The sequence below is a fragment of the Sorghum bicolor genome, unplaced genomic scaffold, assembly GCF_000003195.3.
Source record: "Sorghum bicolor cultivar BTx623 unplaced genomic scaffold, Sorghum_bicolor_NCBIv3 super_26, whole genome shotgun sequence".
Lineage (NCBI taxonomy): Eukaryota > Viridiplantae > Streptophyta > Magnoliopsida > Poales > Poaceae > Sorghum > Sorghum bicolor.
The window spans coordinates 21562-41634 of record NW_018396402.1 but is presented as its reverse complement, the minus strand read 5'-3'; the positions used below and the strand labels follow the sequence as shown (position 1 = coordinate 41634).

General features: G+C 42.8%; 1 protein-coding gene across 1 annotated transcript in view; it reads right to left on the bottom strand.

Moving 5' to 3' along the window:
* LOC110431495 overlaps window positions 1-19788 on the bottom strand; it is a 34477-nt gene extending 14689 nt beyond the window's left edge. The window contains exons 1-5 of the mRNA XM_021450600.1: window positions 19665-19788; window positions 17009-19576; window positions 16499-16918; window positions 16226-16264; window positions 15088-15637 (exon numbers count right to left, since the gene is read on the bottom strand). Of these exons, the coding sequence (XP_021306275.1) occupies window positions 15088-15637; window positions 16226-16264; window positions 16499-16918; window positions 17009-19576; window positions 19665-19788 (3701 nt within the window). The remainder of the gene's footprint in view (window positions 1-15087; window positions 15638-16225; window positions 16265-16498; window positions 16919-17008; window positions 19577-19664) is intronic.
* Window positions 19789-20073: the final 285 nt, after the last annotated feature.

Here is a 20073-nt window from a genome sequence, read left to right as displayed (position 1 = left end):
CAAATTGATTTCTTAACATATGGTACGTTCCAATGCAAACTGTGCAACTATCTTGCATCAAGATTAGCACTATAGCCGAACAGACCAAATCAAGCCTCCACTTGAGGTTCTTCAACTACGACTACCATCGAGTGCGTCTAAAATGGTTTCTTAGCCTATGGTGCATTAGGCGTAAACTGTGCACATATCTTCTACCAAAACTAACACTGTCTCTAAACGAACCGAAGCAAGATTCCATATGACACACATCATCAAGGAGGTATATCAGGTGCGTCCTAATAGATTTCTGAGCATATCATATGTTCCATGCAAACCGTGCATCTATCTTGCATCAAGATTAGCACTATCTCCAAACAGACCAAACCGAGCTGTCACTTGAGCCCCTTGACCTAGGAGTTCCATCGAGTGCGTCCAAAATGGTTTCTTATGCTATGGTGCATTAGGTGCAAACCGTGCACCTATCTTGCACCAAAATTAACACTGTCTCTAAACGGACGGAAGTGAGATTCCACATGACACCCATCTAGGAGTTCCATCTGGTGCGTCCAAATTTATTTCCGAGCATATGGTATGTTCCATGCAAATCGTGCACCTATCCTGTATCAAGATTAGGACTATCTCTAAACAGACCGAACCGAGCTTTCACTTGAGCCTTTTACCTAAGAGTACCATCGAGTGCGTTCAAAATGGTTTCTTATCCTAGGCTGCATTATGTGTAAACCTTGCACCTATCTTGCACCGAAACTAACACTATCTCCAAACAGACCGAAGCAAGATTTCGTATGACACACGTCATCTACGTGTTCCATCATGTGCGTCCAGATTGATTTCCAAGTATTTGGTATGTTCCATGCAAACCGTGCGCCTATCTTGCATCAAGATTAGCACTATCTCCAAACAGACCGAACCGAGCATCCACTTGAGCCCCTTCACCAAGGAGTACCAACAAGTGCGTCCAAAATGGTTTCTTAGACTATGGTGCATTCGGTGCAAACTATGCACCTATCTTGCACCGAAACTAACAATGTCTCCAAATTGACCGAAGCGAGATTCCATATGACACACGTCATCAAAGGAGTTCCAAGCATTTGGTATGTTCCATGCAAACCGTGCACCAATCTTGCATTAAGATTAGTGCTTTCTCCAAATAGACCAAACCGAGCATCCACTTGAGCCCCTTCACCTAGGAGTACCAACAAGTGCGTCCAAAATAGTTTCTTAGTCTATGGTGCATTAGGTGCAAACTGTGCACCTATCTTGCATCGAAACTAACAATGTCTCCAAATGGACCGAAGTGAGATTCCATATGACACACGTCATCAAAGGAGTTCCATCGGCTGCATCCAAACTGATTTCCAAGCATATGGTATGTTCCATGCAAACCATGCACCTACCTTGCATAAGGATTAGCACTATGTTCAAACTGACCGAACCAAGCTTCCACTTGAGCATCTTCACCCAGGAGTACCAAATAGTGCGTCTAAAATGGTTTCTTAGACTATGGTGCATTAGGCGCAGACTGTGCACCTATCCTGCACTAAAACTTACAATGTCTACAAACGGACCGAAGCAAGATTCCATATGACACACATCATCTAGGAGTTCCATTGGGTGCGTCCAAATTGATTTCTAAGCATATGGTATATTCCTTGCACCATCTCCAAACAGATCAAACCGAGCTTCCACTTGAGCGTCTTCACCGAAGTTCCAACAGGTGCTTCCAAAATGGTTTCTTAGACTATGGTGCATTAGGCGCAAACCATGCACATATCTTGCACCAAAACTAACACTGTTTCTAAACAGACCAAAGCGAGATTCCATATGACACACGTCATCAAGGAGTTCCATCGAGTGCATCCAAATTGATTTCCAAGCATATGGTATGTTCCATGCAAACTGTGCACCTATCTTGCATGAAGATTAGCACTATCTCCAAACAGACCGAACCGAGCTTCCACTTGAGCCTCTTCATCTAGGAGTACAAACAGGTGCATCAAAAATGATTTCTTCGACTATGGTGCGTTAGGCACAAACTATGCACCTATCTTGCACTGAAACTAACATTGTCACCAAATAGACCGCAGCGAGATTCCATATGACACACGTCATCTAGGAGTTCCATTGGGTGCGTCCAAATTGATTTCTTAACATATGGTACGTTGCATGCAAACTGTGTAACTATCTTGCATCAAGATTAGCACTATATCCGAACAGACCAAATCGAGCCTCCACTTGAGCCTCTTCAACTACAAGTACCATCGGGTGCGTCTAAAATGGTTTCTTAGCCTATGGTGCATTAGGCGTAAACTGTGCACATATCTTCTACCAAAACTAACACTATCTCTAAACGAACCGAAGCAAGATTCCATATGACACACATCATCAAGGAGTTATATCAGGTGCGTCCTAATTGATTTCTAAGCATATCATATGTTCCATGTAAACTGTGCATCTATCTTGCATCAAGATTAGCACTATCTCCAAACGGACGAAACGGAGCTTTCACTTGAGCCCCTTGACCTAGGAGTACCATCGGGTGCGTCCAAAATAGTTTCTTATCCTATGGTGCATTAGGTGCAAACCGTGCACCTATCTTGCACCAAAATTAACACTGTCTCTAAACGGACGGAAGTGAGATTCCACATGACACCCATCTAGGAGTTCCATCTGGTGCGTCCAAATTTATTTCCGAGCATATGGTATGTTCCATGCAAATCGTGCACCTATCCTGTATCAAGATTAGCACTATCTCTAAACAGACCGAACCGAGCTTTCACTTGAGCCTTTTACCTAAGAGTACCATCGAGTGCGTTCAAAATGGTTTCTTATCCTAGGCTGCATTATGTGTAAACCTTGCACCTATCTTGCACCGAAACTAACACTATCTCCAAACAGACCGAAGCAAGATTTCGTATGACACACGTCATCTACGTGTTCCATCATGTGCGTCCAGATTGATTTCCAAGTATTTGGTATGTTCCATGCAAACCGTGCGCCTATCTTGCATCAAGATTAGCACTATCTCCAAACAGACCGAACCGAGCATCCACTTGAGCCCCTTCACCAAGGAGTACCAACAAGTGCGTCCAAAATGGTTTCTTAGACTATGGTGCATTCGGTGCAAACTATGCACCTATCTTGCACCGAAACTAACAATGTCTCCAAATTGACCGAAGCGAGATTCCATATGACACACGTCATCAAAGGAGTTCCAAGCATTTGGTATGTTCCATGCAAACCGTGCACCAATCTTGCATTAAGATTAGTGCTTTCTCCAAATAGACCAAACCGAGCATCCACTTGAGCCCCTTCACCTAGGAGTACCAACAAGTGCGTCCAAAATAGTTTCTTAGTCTATGGTGCATTAGGTGCAAACTGTGCACCTATCTTGCATCGAAACTAACAATGTCTCCAAATGGACCGAAGTGAGATTCCATATGACACACGTCATCAAAGGAGTTCCATCGGCTGCATCCAAACTGATTTCCAAGCATATGGTATGTTCCATGCAAACCATGCACCTACCTTGCATAAGGATTAGCACTATGTTCAAACTGACCGAACCAAGCTTCCACTTGAGCATCTTCACCCAGGAGTACCAAATAGTGCGTCTAAAATGGTTTCTTAGACTATGGTGCATTAGGCGCAGACTGTGCACCTATCCTGCACTAAAACTTACAATGTCTACAAACGGACCGAAGCAAGATTCCATATGACACACATCATCTAGGAGTTCCATTGGGTGCGTCCAAATTGATTTCTAAGCATATGGTATATTCCTTGCACCATCTCCAAACAGATCAAACCGAGCTTCCACTTGAGCCTCTTCACCGAAGTTCCAACAGGTGCTTCCAAAATGGTTTCTTAGACTATGGTGCATTAGGCGCAAACCATGCACATATCTTGCGCTAAAACTAACACTGTTTCTAAACAGACCAAAGCGAGATTCCATATGACACACGTCATCAAGGAGTTCCATCGAGTGCATCCAAATTGATATCCAAGCATATGGTATGTTCCATGCAAACTGTGCACCTATCTTGCATGAAGATTAGCACTATCTCCAAACAGACCGAACCGAGCTTCCACTTGAGCCTCTTCATCTAGGAGTACAAACAGGTGCATCAAAAATGATTTCTTCGACTATAGTGCGTTAGGCACAAACTATGCACCTATCTTGCACTGAAACTAACATTGTCACCAAATAGACCGCAGCGAGATTCCATATGACACACGTCATCTAGGAGTTCCATTGGGTGCGTCCAAATTGATTTCTTAACATATGGTACGTTGCATGCAAACTGTGTAACTATCTTGCATCAAGATTAGCACTATATCCGAACAGACCAAATCGAGCCTCCACTTGAGCCTCTTCAACTACAAGTACCATCGGGTGCGTCTAAAATGGTTTCTTAGCCTATGGTGCATTAGGCGTAAACTGTGCACATATCTTCTACCAAAACTAACACTATCTCTAAACGAACCGAAGCAAGATTCCATATGACACACATCATCAAGGAGTTATATCAGGTGCGTCCTAATTGATTTCTAAGCATATCACATGTTCCATGTAAACTGTGCATCTATCTTGCATCAAGATTAGCACTATCTCCAAACGGACGAAACGGAGCTTTCACTTGAGCCCCTTGACCTAGGAGTACCATCGGGTGCGTCCAAAATAGTTTCTTATCCTAGTGCATTAGGTGCAAACCGTGCACCTATCTTGCACCGAAACTAACGTTGTCTCTAAACGGACTGAAGTGAGATTCCATATGACACATGTCATCTAGGAGTTCCATCTGGTGTGTCCAAATTGATTTCTGAACATATGGTATGTTCCATGCAAATTGTGCACCTATCTAGCATCAAGATTAGGACTATCTCTAAACAGACCAAACCGAACCTCCACTTGAGCCTCTTCACCTAGGAGTGCCAACAGGTGCTTCCAAAATGGTTTCTTAGACTTTGGTGCATTAGGCGCAAACCGTGCACATATCTTGCACCAAAACTAATACTGTCTCTAAGCACACCAAAGCGAGATTCCATATGACACACGTCATCTAGGAGTTCCATCATGTGCGTCCAAATTGATTTTCAAGCATTTGGTATGTTCCATGCAAACCGTGCACCTACCTTGCATCAAGATTAGCACTATCTCCAAACAGACCGAACCGAGCATCCACTTGAGCCCCTTCACATAGGAGTACCAACAAGTGCGTCCAAAATGGTTTCTTAGACTTTGGTGCATTAGGTGCAAACTGTGCACCTATCTTGCACTGAAACTAACAATGTCTCCAAATGGAACGAAGCGAGATTCCATATGACACATGTCATCAAGGAGTTCCATCGGGTGCATCCAAATTGATTTCCAAGCATATGGTATGTTCCATGCAAACCGTGCACCTATCTTGCATCAAGATTAGCACTATCTCCAAACAGACCGAACCGAGCTTCCACTTGAGCCTCTTCATCTAGGAGTACAAACAGGTGTGCCAAAAATGGTTTCTTAGACTATGGTGCATTATGCACAATCTATGCACCTATCTTGCACCGAAACTAACATTGTCTCCAATTAGACCGAAGTGAGATTCCATATGACACACGTCATCTAGGAGTTCCATTAGGTGCGTCCAAATTGATTTCTAAGAATATGGTATGTCCCTTGCAATCATACACCTATGTTGCATCAAGATTAGCACTATCTCCAAACAGAACAAACCAAGCTTCCACTTAAGCCTCTTCACCGAAGTACCAACAGGTGCTTCCAAAATGGTTTCTTAGACTATGGTGCAATAGGCGCAAACCATGCACATATCTTGCACCCAAACTAACACTGTTTCTAAACAGACCAAAGTGAGATTCCATCTGACACACGTCATCAAGGAGTTCCATCGGTTGCATCCAAATTGATTTCCAAGCATATGGTATGTTCCATGCAAACCATGCACCTACCTTGCATAAGGATTAGCATTATCTCGAAACTGACCGAACCAAGCTTCCACTTGAGCCTCTTCACCTAATAGTACCAAATAGTGCATCCAAAATGGTTTCTTACACTACGGTGCATTAGGCGCAAACTGCGCACCTATCTTGCACTAAAACTTACAATGTCTACAAATAGACCGAAGCAAGATTCCATATGACACACGTCATCTAGGAGTTCCATTGGGTGCTTCCAAATTGATTTCTAAGCATATGGTATGTTCCTTGCAAATCATGCACCTATCTTGCATCAAGATTAGCACTATATCCAAACAGATCAAACTGAGATTCCACTTGTGCCTCTTCACCGAAGTACCAACAGGTGCTTCCAAAATGGTTTCTTAGACAATGGTGCATTAGGTGCAAACCATGCCCATATCTTGCATTGAAACTAACACTATTTCTAAACAGACCAAAGCGAGATTCCATAAGACACACGTCATCAAGGAGTTCCATCGGGTGCATCCAAATTGATTTCCGAGCATATGGTATGTTCCATGCAAATCATACACCTATCCTGTATCAAGATTAGCACTATCTCTAAACAGACCGAACCGAGCTTTCACTTGAGCCTTTTACCTAAGAGTACCATCGGGTGCGTTCAATATGGTTTCTTATCCTAGGCTGCATTATGTGCAAACCTTGCACCTATCTTGCACCGATACTAACACTGTCTCCAAACAGACCGAAGCAAGATTTCGTATGACACACGTCATCTAGGAGTTCCATCATGTGCGTCCAAGTTGATTTCCAAGTATTTGGTATGTTCCATGCAAACCGTGCACCTATCTTGCATCAAGATCAGCACTATCTCCAAACAGACCGAACCGAGCATCCACTTGAGCCCCTTCACCTAGGAGTACCAACAAGTGCGTCCAAAATGGTTTCTTAGACTATGGTGCATTCGGTGCGAACTGTGCACCTATCTTGCACCGAAACTAACAATGTCTCCAAATGGACCGAAGCGAGATTATATATGACACACGTCATCAAGGAGTTCCATCGGGTGAATCCAAATTGATTTTCCAAGCAAATGGTATGTTCCATGCAAACCATGCACCTACCTTGCATAAGGATTAGCACTATCTCCAAACTGACCGAACCAAGCTTCCACTTGAGCATCTTCACCCAGGAGTACCAAATAGTGCGTCTAAAATGGTCAAAATTAGCACTATCTCCAAACAGACGAAACAGAGCTTTCACTTGAGCCCCTTGACCTAGGAGTACCATCGGGTGCGTCCAAAATGGTTTCTTATCCTATGGTGCATTAGGTGCAAACCGTGCACCTATCTTGCACCGAAACTAACGTTGTCTCTAAACGGACTGTAGTGAGATTCCATATGACACATGTCATCTAGGAGTTCCATCTGGTGTGTCCAAATTGATTTCTGAACATATGGCATGTTCCATGCAAATCGTGCACCTATCTTGCATCAAGATTAGAACTATCTCTGAACAGACCAAACCGAGCATACACTTGAGCCTCTTCACCTAGGAGTACCAACTGGTGCTTCCAAAATGGTTTCTTAGACTTTGGTGCATTAGGCACAAACGATGCACCTATCTTGTACCGAAACTAACATTGTCTCCTAATTGATTTCTGAGCATATCATATGTTCCATGCAAACCGTGCATCTATCTTGCATCAAGATTAGGACTATCTCCAAACAGACCAAACCGAGGTGTCACTTGAGCCCCTTGACCTAGGAGTACCATCGGGTGCGTCCAAAATGGTTTCTTATCCTATGGTGTATTAGGTGCAAACCGTGCACCTATCTTGCACCAAAACTAACACTGTATCTAAACGGACGGAAGTGAGATTCCATATGACACCCATCTAGGAGTTTCATCTGGTGTGTCCAAATTGATTTCTGAGCATATGGTATGTTCCATGCAAATCGTGCACCTATCTTGTATCAAGATTAGCACTATCTCTAAACAGGCCGAACCGAGCTTTCACTTGAGCCTTTTACCTAGGAGTACCATCGGGTGCGTCCAAAATGGTTTCTTAGCCTAGGCTGCATTATGTGCAAACCTTGCACCTATCTTGCACCGAAACTAACATTGTCTCCAAACAAACCGAAGCAAGATTTTGTATGACACACGTCATTTAGGAGTTCCATCATGTGCGTCCAGATTGATTTTCAAGTAGTTGGTATGTTCCATACAAACCGTGCACCTATCTTGCATCAAGATTAGCACTATCTCCAAACAGACCAAACCGAGCATCCACTTGAGCCCCTTGACCTAGGAGTACCAACAAGTGCGTCCAAAATGGTTTCTTAGACTATGGTGCATTAGGTGCAAACTGTGCGCCTATCTTGCACCGAAACTAACAATGTCTCCAAATGGACCGAAATGAGATTCCATATGACACACGTCATTAAGGAGTTCCATCGGGTGCATCCAAATTGATTTCCAACCATATGGTATGTTCCAAGCAAACCATGCACCTACCTTGCATAAGGATTAGCACTATCTCCAAACTGACCGAACCAAGCTTCCACTTGAGTCTCTTCACAAAGAAGTACCAAATAGTGCGTCCAAAATTGTTTCTTAGACTACGGTGCATTAGGCGCAAACTGTGCACCTATCTTGCACTAAAACTTACAATGTCTACAAATGGACCGAACCAAGATTCGATATGACACACGTCATCTTGGAGTTCCATTGGGTGCGTCCAAATTGATTTCTAAACATATGGTATGTTCATTGCAAATCATGCACCTATATTGCATCAAGACAAGCAGTATCTCCAAATAGATCAAACCGAGCTTCCACTTGAGCGTCTTCACCGAAGTTCCAACAGGTGCTTCCAAAATGGTTTCTTAGACTATGGTGCATTAGGCGCAAACCATGCACATATCTTGCACCAAAACTAACACTGTTTCTAAACAGACCAAAGCGAGATTCCATATGACACACGTCATCAAGGAGTTCCATCGAGTGCATCCAAATTGATTTCCAAGCATATGGTATGTTCCATGCAAACTGTGCACCTATCTTGCATGAAGATTAGCACTATCTCCAAACAGACCGAACCGAGCTTCCACTTGAGCCTCTTCATCTAGGAGTACAAACAGGTGCATCAAAAATGATTTCTTCGACTATGGTGCGTTAGGCACAAACTATGCACCTATCTTGCACTGAAACTAACATTGTCACCAAATAGACCGCAGCGAGATTCCATATGACACACGTCATCTAGGAGTTCCATTGGGTGCGTCCAAATTGATTTCTTAACATATGGTACGTTGCATGCAAACTGTGTAACTATCTTGCATCAAGATTAGCACTATATCCGAACAGACCAAATCGAGCCTCCACTTGAGCCTCTTCAACTACAAGTACCATCGGGTGCGTCTAAAATGGTTTCTTAGCCTATGGTGCATTAGGCGTAAACTGTGCACATATCTTCTACCAAAACTAACACTATCTCTAAACGAACCGAAGCAAGATTCCATATGACACACATCATCAAGGAGTTATATCAGGTGCGTCCTAATTGATTTCTAAGCATATCATATGTTCCATGTAAACTGTGCATCTATCTTGCATCAAGATTAGCACTATCTCCAAACGGACGAAACGGAGCTTTCACTTGAGCCCCTTGACCTAGGAGTACCATCGGGTGCGTCCAAAATAGTTTCTTATCCTAGTGCATTAGGTGCAAACCGTGCACCTATCTTGCACCGAAACTAACGTTGTCTCTAAACGGACTGAAGTGAGATTCCATATGACACATGTCATCTAGGAGTTCCATTTGGTGTGTCCAAATTGATTTCTGAACATATGGTATGTTCCATGCAAATTGTGCACCTATCTAGCATCAAGATTAGGACTATCTCTAAACAGACCAAACTGAACCTCCACTTGAGCCTCTTCACCTAGGAGTGCCAACAGGTGCTTCCAAAATGGTTTCTTAGACTTTGGTGCATTAGGCGCAAACCGTGCACATATCTTGCACCAAAACTAATACTGTCTCTAAGCACACCAAAGCGAGATTCCATATGACACACGTCATCTAGGAGTTCCATCATGTGCGTCCAAATTGATTTTCAAGCATTTGGTATGTTCCATGCAAACCGTGCACCTACCTTGCATCAAGATTAGCACTATCTCCAAACAGACCGAACCGAGCATTCACTTGAGCCCCTTCACATAGGAGTACCAACAAGTGTGTCCAAAATGGTTTCGTAGACTTTGGTGCATTAGGTGCAAACTGTGCACCTATCTTGCACTGAAACTAACAATGTCTCCAAATGGAACGAAGCGAGATTCCATATGACACATGTCATCAAGGAGTTCCATCGGGTGCATCCAAATTGATTTCCAAGCATATGGTATGTTCCATGCAAACCGTGCACCTATCTTGCATCAAGATTAGCACTATCTCCAAACAGACCGAACCGAGCTTCCACTTGAGCCTCTTCATCTAGGAGTACAAACAGGTGTGCCAAAAATGGTTTCTTAGACTATGGTGCATTAGGCACAATCTATGCACCTATCTTGCACCGAAACTAACATTGTCTCCAATTAGACCGAAGTGAGATTCCATATGACACACGTCATCTAGGAGTTCCATTAGGTGCGTCCAAATTGATTTCTAAGAATATGGTATGTCCCTTGCAATCATACACCTATGTTGCATCAAGATTAGCATTATCTCCAAACAGAACAAACCGAGCTTCCACATGAGCCTCTTCACCGAAGTACCAACAGGTGCTTCCAAAATGGTTTCTTAGACTATGGTGCAATAGGCGCAAACCATGCACATATCTTGCACCCAAACTATCACTGTTTCTAAACAGACCCAAGTGAGATTCCATCTGACACACGTCATCAAGGAGTTCCATCGGGTGCATCCAAATTGATTTCCAAGCATATGGTATGTTCCATGCAAACCAAGCACCTACCTTGCATAAGGATTAGCATTATCTCAAAACTGACCGAACCAAGCTTTCACTTGAGCCTCTTCACCTAAGAGTACCAAATAGTGCATCCAAAATGGTTTCTTAGACTACGGTGCATTAGGCGCAAACTGTGCACCTATCTTGCACTAAAACTTACAATGTCTACAAATGGACCGAAGCAAGATTCCATATGACACACGTCATCTAGGAGTTCCATTGGGTGCGTCCAAATTGATTTCTAAGCATATGGTATGTTCCTTGCAAATCATGCACCTATCTTGCATCAAGATTAGCACTATATCTAAACAGATCAAACTGAGATTCCATTTGTGCCTCTTCACCGAAGTACCAACAGGTGCTTCCAAAATGGTTTCTTAGACTATGGTGCATTAGGCGCAAACCATGCCCATATCTTGCATTGAAACTAACACTATTTGTAAACAGACCAAAGCGAGATTCCATAAGACACACGTCATCAAGGAGTTCCATTGGGTGCATCCAAATTGATTTCCAAGCATATGGTATGTTCCATGCAAACCGTGCACCTATCTTGCATCAAGATTAGCACTATCTCCAAACAGACCGAACCGAGCTTCCACTTGAGCCTCTTCATCTAGGAGTACAAACAGGTGTGCCAAAAATGGTTTCTTAGACTATGGTGCATTATGCACAATCTATGCACCTATCTTGCACCGAAACTAACATTGTCTCCAATTAGACCGAAGTGAGATTCCATATGACACACGTCATCTAGGAGTTCCATTAGGTGCGTCCAAATTGATTTCTAAGAACATGGTATGTCCCTAGCAATCATACACCTATGTTGCATCAACATTAGCACTATCTCCAAACAGAACAAACCAAGCTTCCACTTAAGCCTCTTCACCGAAGTACCAACAGGTGCTTCCAAAATGGTTTCTTAGACTATGGTGCAATAGGCGCAAACCATGCACATATCTTGCACCCAAACTAACACTGTTTCTAAACAGACCAAAGTGAGATTCCATCTGACACACGTCATCAAGGAGTTCCATCGGTTGCATCCAAATTGATTTCCAAGCATATGGTATGTTCCATGCAAACCATGCACCTACCTTGCATAAGGATTAGCATTATCTCGAAACTGACCGAACCAAGCTTCCACTTGAGCCTCTTCACCTAATAGTACCAAATAGTGCATCCAAAATGGTTTCTTACACTACGGTGCATTAGGCGCAAACTGCGCACCTATCTTGCACTAAAACTTACAATGTCTACAAATGGACCGAAGCAAGATTCCATATGACACACGTCATCTAGGAGTTCCATTGGGTGCATCCCAATTGATTTCTAAGCATATGGTATGTTCCTTGCAAATCATGCACCTATCTTGCATCAAGATTAGCACTATATCCAAACAGATCAAACTGAGATTCCACTTGTGCCTCTTCACCGAAGTACCAACAGGTGCTTCCAAAATGGTTTCTTAGACAATGGTGCATTAGGTGCAAACCATGCCGATATCTTGCATTGAAACTAACACTATTTCTAAACAGACCAAAGCGAGATTCCATAAGACACACGTCATCAAGGAGTTCCATCGGGTGCATCCAAATTGATTTCCAAGCAAATGGTATGTTCCGTGCAAACCGTGCACCTATCTTGCATCAAGATTAGCACTACTCCAAACAGACCAAACCGAGCTTCCACTTGAGCCTCTTCATCTAGAAGTACAAACAGGTGCATCAAAAATGGTTTCTTAGACTATGGTGCATTAGGCACAAACGATGCACCTATCTTGTACCGAAACTAACATTGTCTCCAAATGGACCAAAGCGAGATTCCATATGACACACGTCATCTAGGAGTTCCATTGGGTGTGTTCAAATTGATTTCTTAACATATGGTATGTTCCATCAAACTGTGCAACTATCTTGCATCAAGATTAGCACTATATCTGAACAGACCAAATCGAGCCTCCACTTGAGCCTCTTCAACTACGAGTACCATCGGGTGCGTCTGAAATGGTTTCTTAACCTATGGTGCATTAGGCCTAAACCGTGCACATATCTTTTACCAAAACTAACACGGTCTCTAAACGAACCGAAGCAAGATTCCATATGACACACGTCATCAAGGACTTATATCAGGTGCGTCCTAATTGATTTCTGAGCATATCATATGTTCCATGCAAACCGTGCATCTATCTTGCATCAAGATTAGGACTATCTCCAAACAGACCAAACCGAGCTGTCACTTGAGCCCCTTGACCTAGGAGTACCATCGGGTGCGTCCAAAATGGTTTCTTATCCTATGGTGCATTAGGTGCAAACCGTGCACCTATCTTGCACCAAAACTAACACTGTATCTAAACGGACGGAAGTGAGATTCCATATGACACCCATCTAGGAGTTTCATCTGGTGTGTCCAAATTGATTTCTAAACATATGGTATGTTCATTGCAAATCATGCACCTATATTGCATCAAGACAAGCAGTATCTCCAAACAGATCAAATCGAGCTTCCACTTGAGCCTCTTCACCGAAGTACCAACAGGTGCTTCCAAAATGGTTTCTTAGACTATGGTGCAATAGGCGCAAACCATGCACATATCTTGCACCCAAACTAACACTGTTTCTAAACAGACCAAAGTGAGATTCCATCTGACACACGTCATCAAGGAGTTCCATCGGTTGCATCCAAATTGATTTCCAAGCATATGGTATGTTCCATGCAAACCGTGCACCTATCTTGCATTAAGATTAGCACTATCTCCAAACAGACCGAACCGAGCTTCCACTTGAGCCTCATCACCCAGGAGTACCAAATAGTGCGTCCAAAATGGTTTCTTAGACTATTTTGCATTAGGCACAAACTATACACCTATCTTGAACCGAAACTAACATTGTCTCCAAATGGACCAAAGCGAGATTCAATATGACACACGTCATCTAGGAGTTCCATTGGGTGCGTCCAAATTGATTTCTTAACATATGGTACGTTCCATGCAAACTGTGCAACTATCTTGCATCAAGATTAGCACTATAGCCGAACAGACCAAATCGAGCCTCCACTTGAGGCTCTTCAACTACGACTACCATCGAGTGCGTCTAAAATGGTTTCTTAGCCTATGGTTCATTAGGCGTAAACCATGCACATATCTTCTACCAAAACTAAAACTGTCTCTAAACGAACCGAAGCAATATTCCATATGACACACATCATCAAGGAGTTATATCAGGTGCGTCCTAATTGATTTCTGAGCATATCATATGTTCCATGCAAACCGTGTATCTATCTTGCATCAAGATTAGCACTATCTCCAAACAGACCAAATGATATGCTCACGCCTAGGGATAGCGTGAGACAAGTCGTTGTGGCCCGATCTTCTCGTAGGATTCGCGAACTTGATAACTTGTCGCTGCGTGACCTGGTGAAGAGGCAGTGCACCGCGAGGCTGTCCACGCGACGAACTACCGAGACAATCACCCTTCCACGTACCGACGAACAGCCCACGCAATCACGCCGTATAGACGTGAAGGCACAAACTGGATGAACCGCAGTTCGGCGTTCTACAACTCCCTCAGGAATCGAAAGAACAAGTTTTGCAAGCCTCTCAAGACTCACGCATAAACAAAACTCCACGAGTTTGTGTATTCTGAATTTTAACCAAGCAAGATGTGTCCTTTCATTGTCTAGTACAAGAGATATATATAGATAGGGGCGTTCAGCTTTGAATACATGACAGCATGCACATCCACTAGTGGATTTCGTGGCTGGTTCGCGCGTCTTCTCAGCTTCTGGCAGCAGTTACTAAAATGAGCATAACTCTTTATTGGGAAGTCTAAATAATGAACCGTTTGATGGGCTGCAACATAGACTTAAAGATGGTTTCATCCATCTGTAGAATGCCACGTAACTCCTTGTATTCTGTCCGTGGTGATGCTTGGAATTTGTACCATGGGTCAGCCATCTAGCTTCTGGTTGCCTTCTCATGCAGAAGTAATGAACCACCATTTTATTTATGCACACGATAGGCTTCTTGGTTCAGATGTCCAAAGGCTTGAATCCATCTTCATCCCATGCTGGTTCATACCCTCCATCATTCCTAAGGACATTGAAACAAGAACTCAAAAGTATAGGATCATTCAACATAAACTGATTATTAAACATAAGGTTAGCGTTCACCTGAGAATGAATTTCCTTCTCCAATTGTTTAGCTCTACTTCTTGTAATTGGACCACTTATATCAAGTGGAGTTTCATTTGAAGATGAATGAATGCTAGGGATGTCCTCATCAGCCTCCCCCTCTTGAGAAGGAGTCGTCCTCGACTCAGGCTCACCAACAAATGGAAGCAAGTCTTTGACATTGAATGTTGGACTAACATTGGAATATTCAGGTGGCAGCTCAATTTTGTATGCATTATCATTTATCTTTTTTAGAACCTTGAATGGACCATCACCTCTAGGTGATAACTTACTCTTACGTTGTTGGGGAAATCGATCCTTGCGTAGATGCAACCACACGAGGTCACCGGGCTGAAATGTAACCTTCTTCTTACCTTTGTTCGCTTGCTTTGCATATTGTGCTGATTTCTTCTCAATATTTCTTCTTGTCTCATCATGTAGCTTCTTGATAAAGTTGGATCTCTTCGCTGCATCCAAGTTAACTTGTTCCTGTAATGGTAAAGGCAAAAGATCCATGGGAGTATGTGGCTTAAAACCATAAACAATTTCAAATGGACAAAAATTTGTTGTGGAATGTAGTGCCCTATTATAAGCAAATTCGACATGTGGAAGACATTCTTCCCACTGCTTCAAATTCTTTTTTAGCACGGCACGCAGCATGGTGGACAGGGTACGGTTGACAAATTCAGTTTGCCCATCCGTTTGTGGGTGACAAGTGGTGGAAAATAACAACTTCGTGCCAAGTTTAGCCCATAATGTCTTCCAAAAATAGCTCAGGAATTTTGTATCTCGGTCTGAAACAATAGTCTTTGGCACTCCATGTAAACGAACAATCTCCCTGAAAAACAAATCAGCAACGTGTGAAGCATCATCGCTCTTGTGACATGGAATAAAATGTGCCATTTTTGAGAAGCGATCAACAATAACGAAGATAGAGTCCCTCCCCCTCTGAGACCTTGGTAATCCCAGAATAAAATCCATGGATATATCTTCCGAAGGTACAGTTGGGATTGGTAATGGAGTATAGAGACCATGGGGATTAAGGCGGGACTTAGCTTTCGAGCAGATTATGCAGCGCTCGACATGTCGTTGAACATCACGTCGCATATGTGGCCAAAAGAAATGATCAGAGAGCATGTCCAATGTCTTTTTGATGCCAAAATGACCAGCTAAGCCACCAGCATGTGCTTCCTGTAAAAGAACTTGACGAATCGAGCAGGCTGGAATGCATAGTTTGTTAGTTCGAAATAAAAAATCATCATGTACATAATACTTGTCCCAGCCTTTTCCAGCAATGCAATGAGAGAAAGGTTCTTTAAAATCAGAATCAGTTGCATAGAGTGTTTTAATGGATTCCAAACCAAGCACTTTTGTATCTAATTGTGTAACCAAACCACACCTTCTTGACAAAGCATCTGCAACAATGTTATCTTTACCACGCTTATGTTTAACAACATACGGAAATGTTTCTATGAACTCGATCCATTTAGCATGTCTACGATTCAGTTTGCCTTGACTTTTTAAATATTTCAAAGCTTCATGATCAGAATGGATGACAAATTCTTTAGGTAACAAATAATGTTGCCAAACTTCCAAAACTCGAACTAAGGCATAAAGCTCTTTATCATAGACAGAATAATTCAGATGTGGACCATTTAACTTTTCAGAAAAGTAGGCAATAGGTTTACCTTCTTGAAGTAGCACACCTCCAATGCCAATACCACTTGCATCACATTCAATCTCAAAAGTCTTACCGAAGTTAGGTAGCTGCAGCAGTGGTGCTTCACAAAGCTTTCTTTTTAACTCTACAAAGGCTTGCTCTTGGTCATCTCCCCATTTGAATGGAACATCCTTCTTTGTCAAGTTGTTAAGTGGTGCAGCGATCGTGCTGAAATCTTTAACAAATCGTCGATAGAAACCTGCAAGACCATGGAAACTTCAAATTTGGCTCACATTTGTAGGAGTAGGCCAATCCTTTATTGCCTTAACCTTCTCTTCATCAACCTGGATGCCATCTGCAGTCACAACAAAACCAAGAAAAACAACACGATCTGTGCAAAATGTGCACTTAGCAATGTTGGCATACAATTTCTCTTCCCTCAAAACAGCAAGTACTTGATGGATATGATCAAGATGTTCATCAAATGATTTGCTATAGATCAGAATATCATCAAAATAAACAACTACAAACTTGCCAATGAAAGCTCGTAAAACATGATTCATTAAGCGCATAAAAGTTGAAGGAACATTTGTCAAGCCAAAGGGCATCACAAGCCATTCATACAAGCCAAATTTGGTTGTAAATGCTGTCTTCCATTCATCACCAATTTTCATGCGAATTTGGTGATAGCCACTGCGTAAATCAATCTTGGTGAAAATAGTTGAGCCGCTCAATTCATCTAACATGTCATCAAGCCTAGGAATGGGATGGCGATATCGTACAGTTATAGCATTAATGGCACGACAATCGACACACATGCGCCAAGATCCATCTTTCTTAGGGACCAAAAGTACTGGAACAGCACAAGGTGATAGAGATTCACGAACATACCCTTTGTCCAAAAGCTCTTTTACCTGTCGCTGAATTTCTTTGGTTTCTTCAGGATTAGCACGGTAGGCTGGACGATTGGGAAGAGAAGCTCCAGGTACCAAATCGATTTGATGCTCAATACCACGGAGTGGAGGAAGGCCAGCTGGTACCTCATCAGGAAAAACATCTTCAAAGTCCTGTAAGAGATCAAGAACAGCACTAGGCAGCGATGAAGGTAAATCGTTAGTTGAAAGTAGGACCTCCTTGTGCAAGAGCACAAAGAATGGGGCTGTGGTGTTCCTCACTTCTCTCAAATCACTCCTGCTCACAAATAAGCACTCATTTTGGTGGTGTTGTTTTGTAGTGGAAAGAGGCTTTATGTGGCTAGATTGGTTAGAAGTCTCTCCCTTACTAGTGTTGGCAGCCTCACTCAATTTTCTTTTGTCAGATTCTTCTTTTTTCATGCGAGCCACATCTGAAGCATAGATCTCTTCTGGAGATAATGGAACAAGAACCACCTTCTTGTCGTTGTGGATGAAAGTATACTTGTTAGACCGCCCAAAGTGCACCGAATCCACATCAAACTGCCATGGACGACCCAACAGCAAATGGCATGCTTGCATGGGTACAATATCACAATCAACCTCACCATGATAGTCACCAATGGAGAAAGACAAACGAACCATGGATGAGACCTTCACTGTCCCTGAATTATTCAGCCACTGCATATGGTAAGGGTGTGGATGGCGGCGTGTTGGTAGGCCAAGCTTCTCAACAAGCAAGACACTAACAATATTATTGCAGCTCCCACCATCTATGATGAAACGACACACTTGACCTTTCACTTTGCATCGGGACTGAAACAAATTATGACGTTGTCCTTGTTCAGCAGCAACAAACTGAGTGGAAAGAACTCTTCTAACCACCAAATAAGGAGATGATCTATTCATTTTAGAAGGCTCCAAATCAGGAAAATCAGCAAGCAACTCATCAAAATCAGCACTAGTAATCTCATTAGAATATGGAGAAATAACATCTTCTATCATGTCACTGGGAGCAAAAGTTAGAATAGGTTGAATAGCTAAACAATTCAGACCTAGCTCAAAAGTACCATCCTCAGCTGAATACTCACAAGTGTCAAGAGTATGATCTGCAAAGACATTGTGAAACTCGTCCTCCTCTTCACTTTGTGAATCATATGAACCATCAGCAAGGGCAATAATCGTACGACGATTGGGACATTCAGCTTGCTTATGCCCATGACCACCACACTTAAAACACTCAATCTTGCTTGTATGCCTTGGGGCTGCAGTAGCAGAGGAGCTGGACTGAGTAGAGCTTACAGCTTTGCCTTTGGAATCAAAATGTTTGGAAGAAGTTGCACGAGATGTAGGTGTGTGCACCCCTGACCCGTGCTGCTGTGACTGGCGCCATGAAGTAGCACTATTATGAGCTGAAAATGAAGCACGATCTTTATAAGATCCAGCAAGTTGTCGTTCTGCCCTTTTTGCAAAATGTACCAACTCAGTGAGACATGTGTAGTTTGTCATATCCACTTTATCAGCAATGGGCTTATTGAGGCCAACCAGAAATCGAGCCATTGTGGATTCCTCATCTTCAGTTATCCCTGTACGAAGTAAACACATTTCCAATTCTTGAAAATATTCATCAACAGTACGAGTACCTTGCACAAGACGTTTTAGCTTCAAATGTAGATCACGAGAGTAATATGCAGGAACAAAACGACGTCGCATTTCCCTCTTCATGTCTTCCCAAGTAATACGATCATGTCCAGCGCGTCGGAGTTCAGTACACACTTGATTCCACCAAGTGATTGCATAGCCTGAAAACTCAATTGCAGCAAGCTTTGCTTTCTTGACAGGAGGATAAGGATACAAATCAAAGATCTGTTCAACCTTAGTCTCCCACTCAAAATAATCATCAGCACTTTCTTTTCCATTAAATTTTGGAATAGACACTTTCACTTTGCTTAAACCATCATCATCAAGGCGACGGTGGCGGTCACGATAACCACGATGGCCACATGGCGATGATCATCCATGTGAGACAACATATCATCATCACCATCATAATCTCGTCCACCTCGAACAGGAATGCGCCGAGCACGACCAAAATTAAGAAGACCATGACCACGCCCGCCACGTCCACGACCAGCGGGACGACGCGGTGGCTCATCCTCCTCGTCAATATCATCATCCTCATTTGGTGGCGGTTCTCGACGTGGTATGTTCAATTGGAGAGTTTGGAGCTGCTGCACCAAATCATTCATTTGTGTACGCAACTCCTGAAATTCCTCCACCGAAACAGCGGCACCATCTCCACGTCCTGCCATGTTAGTAGAGGAGAAAAAAAAGGACAATATATATGTGGAATCACTCCCTCACCACTTACAAAACAAGTTCTTTCTCTCCCTGAAAAGAGCAAGAACCGGGGCTGCGATCTGTAGGGAAGAGTGATTGT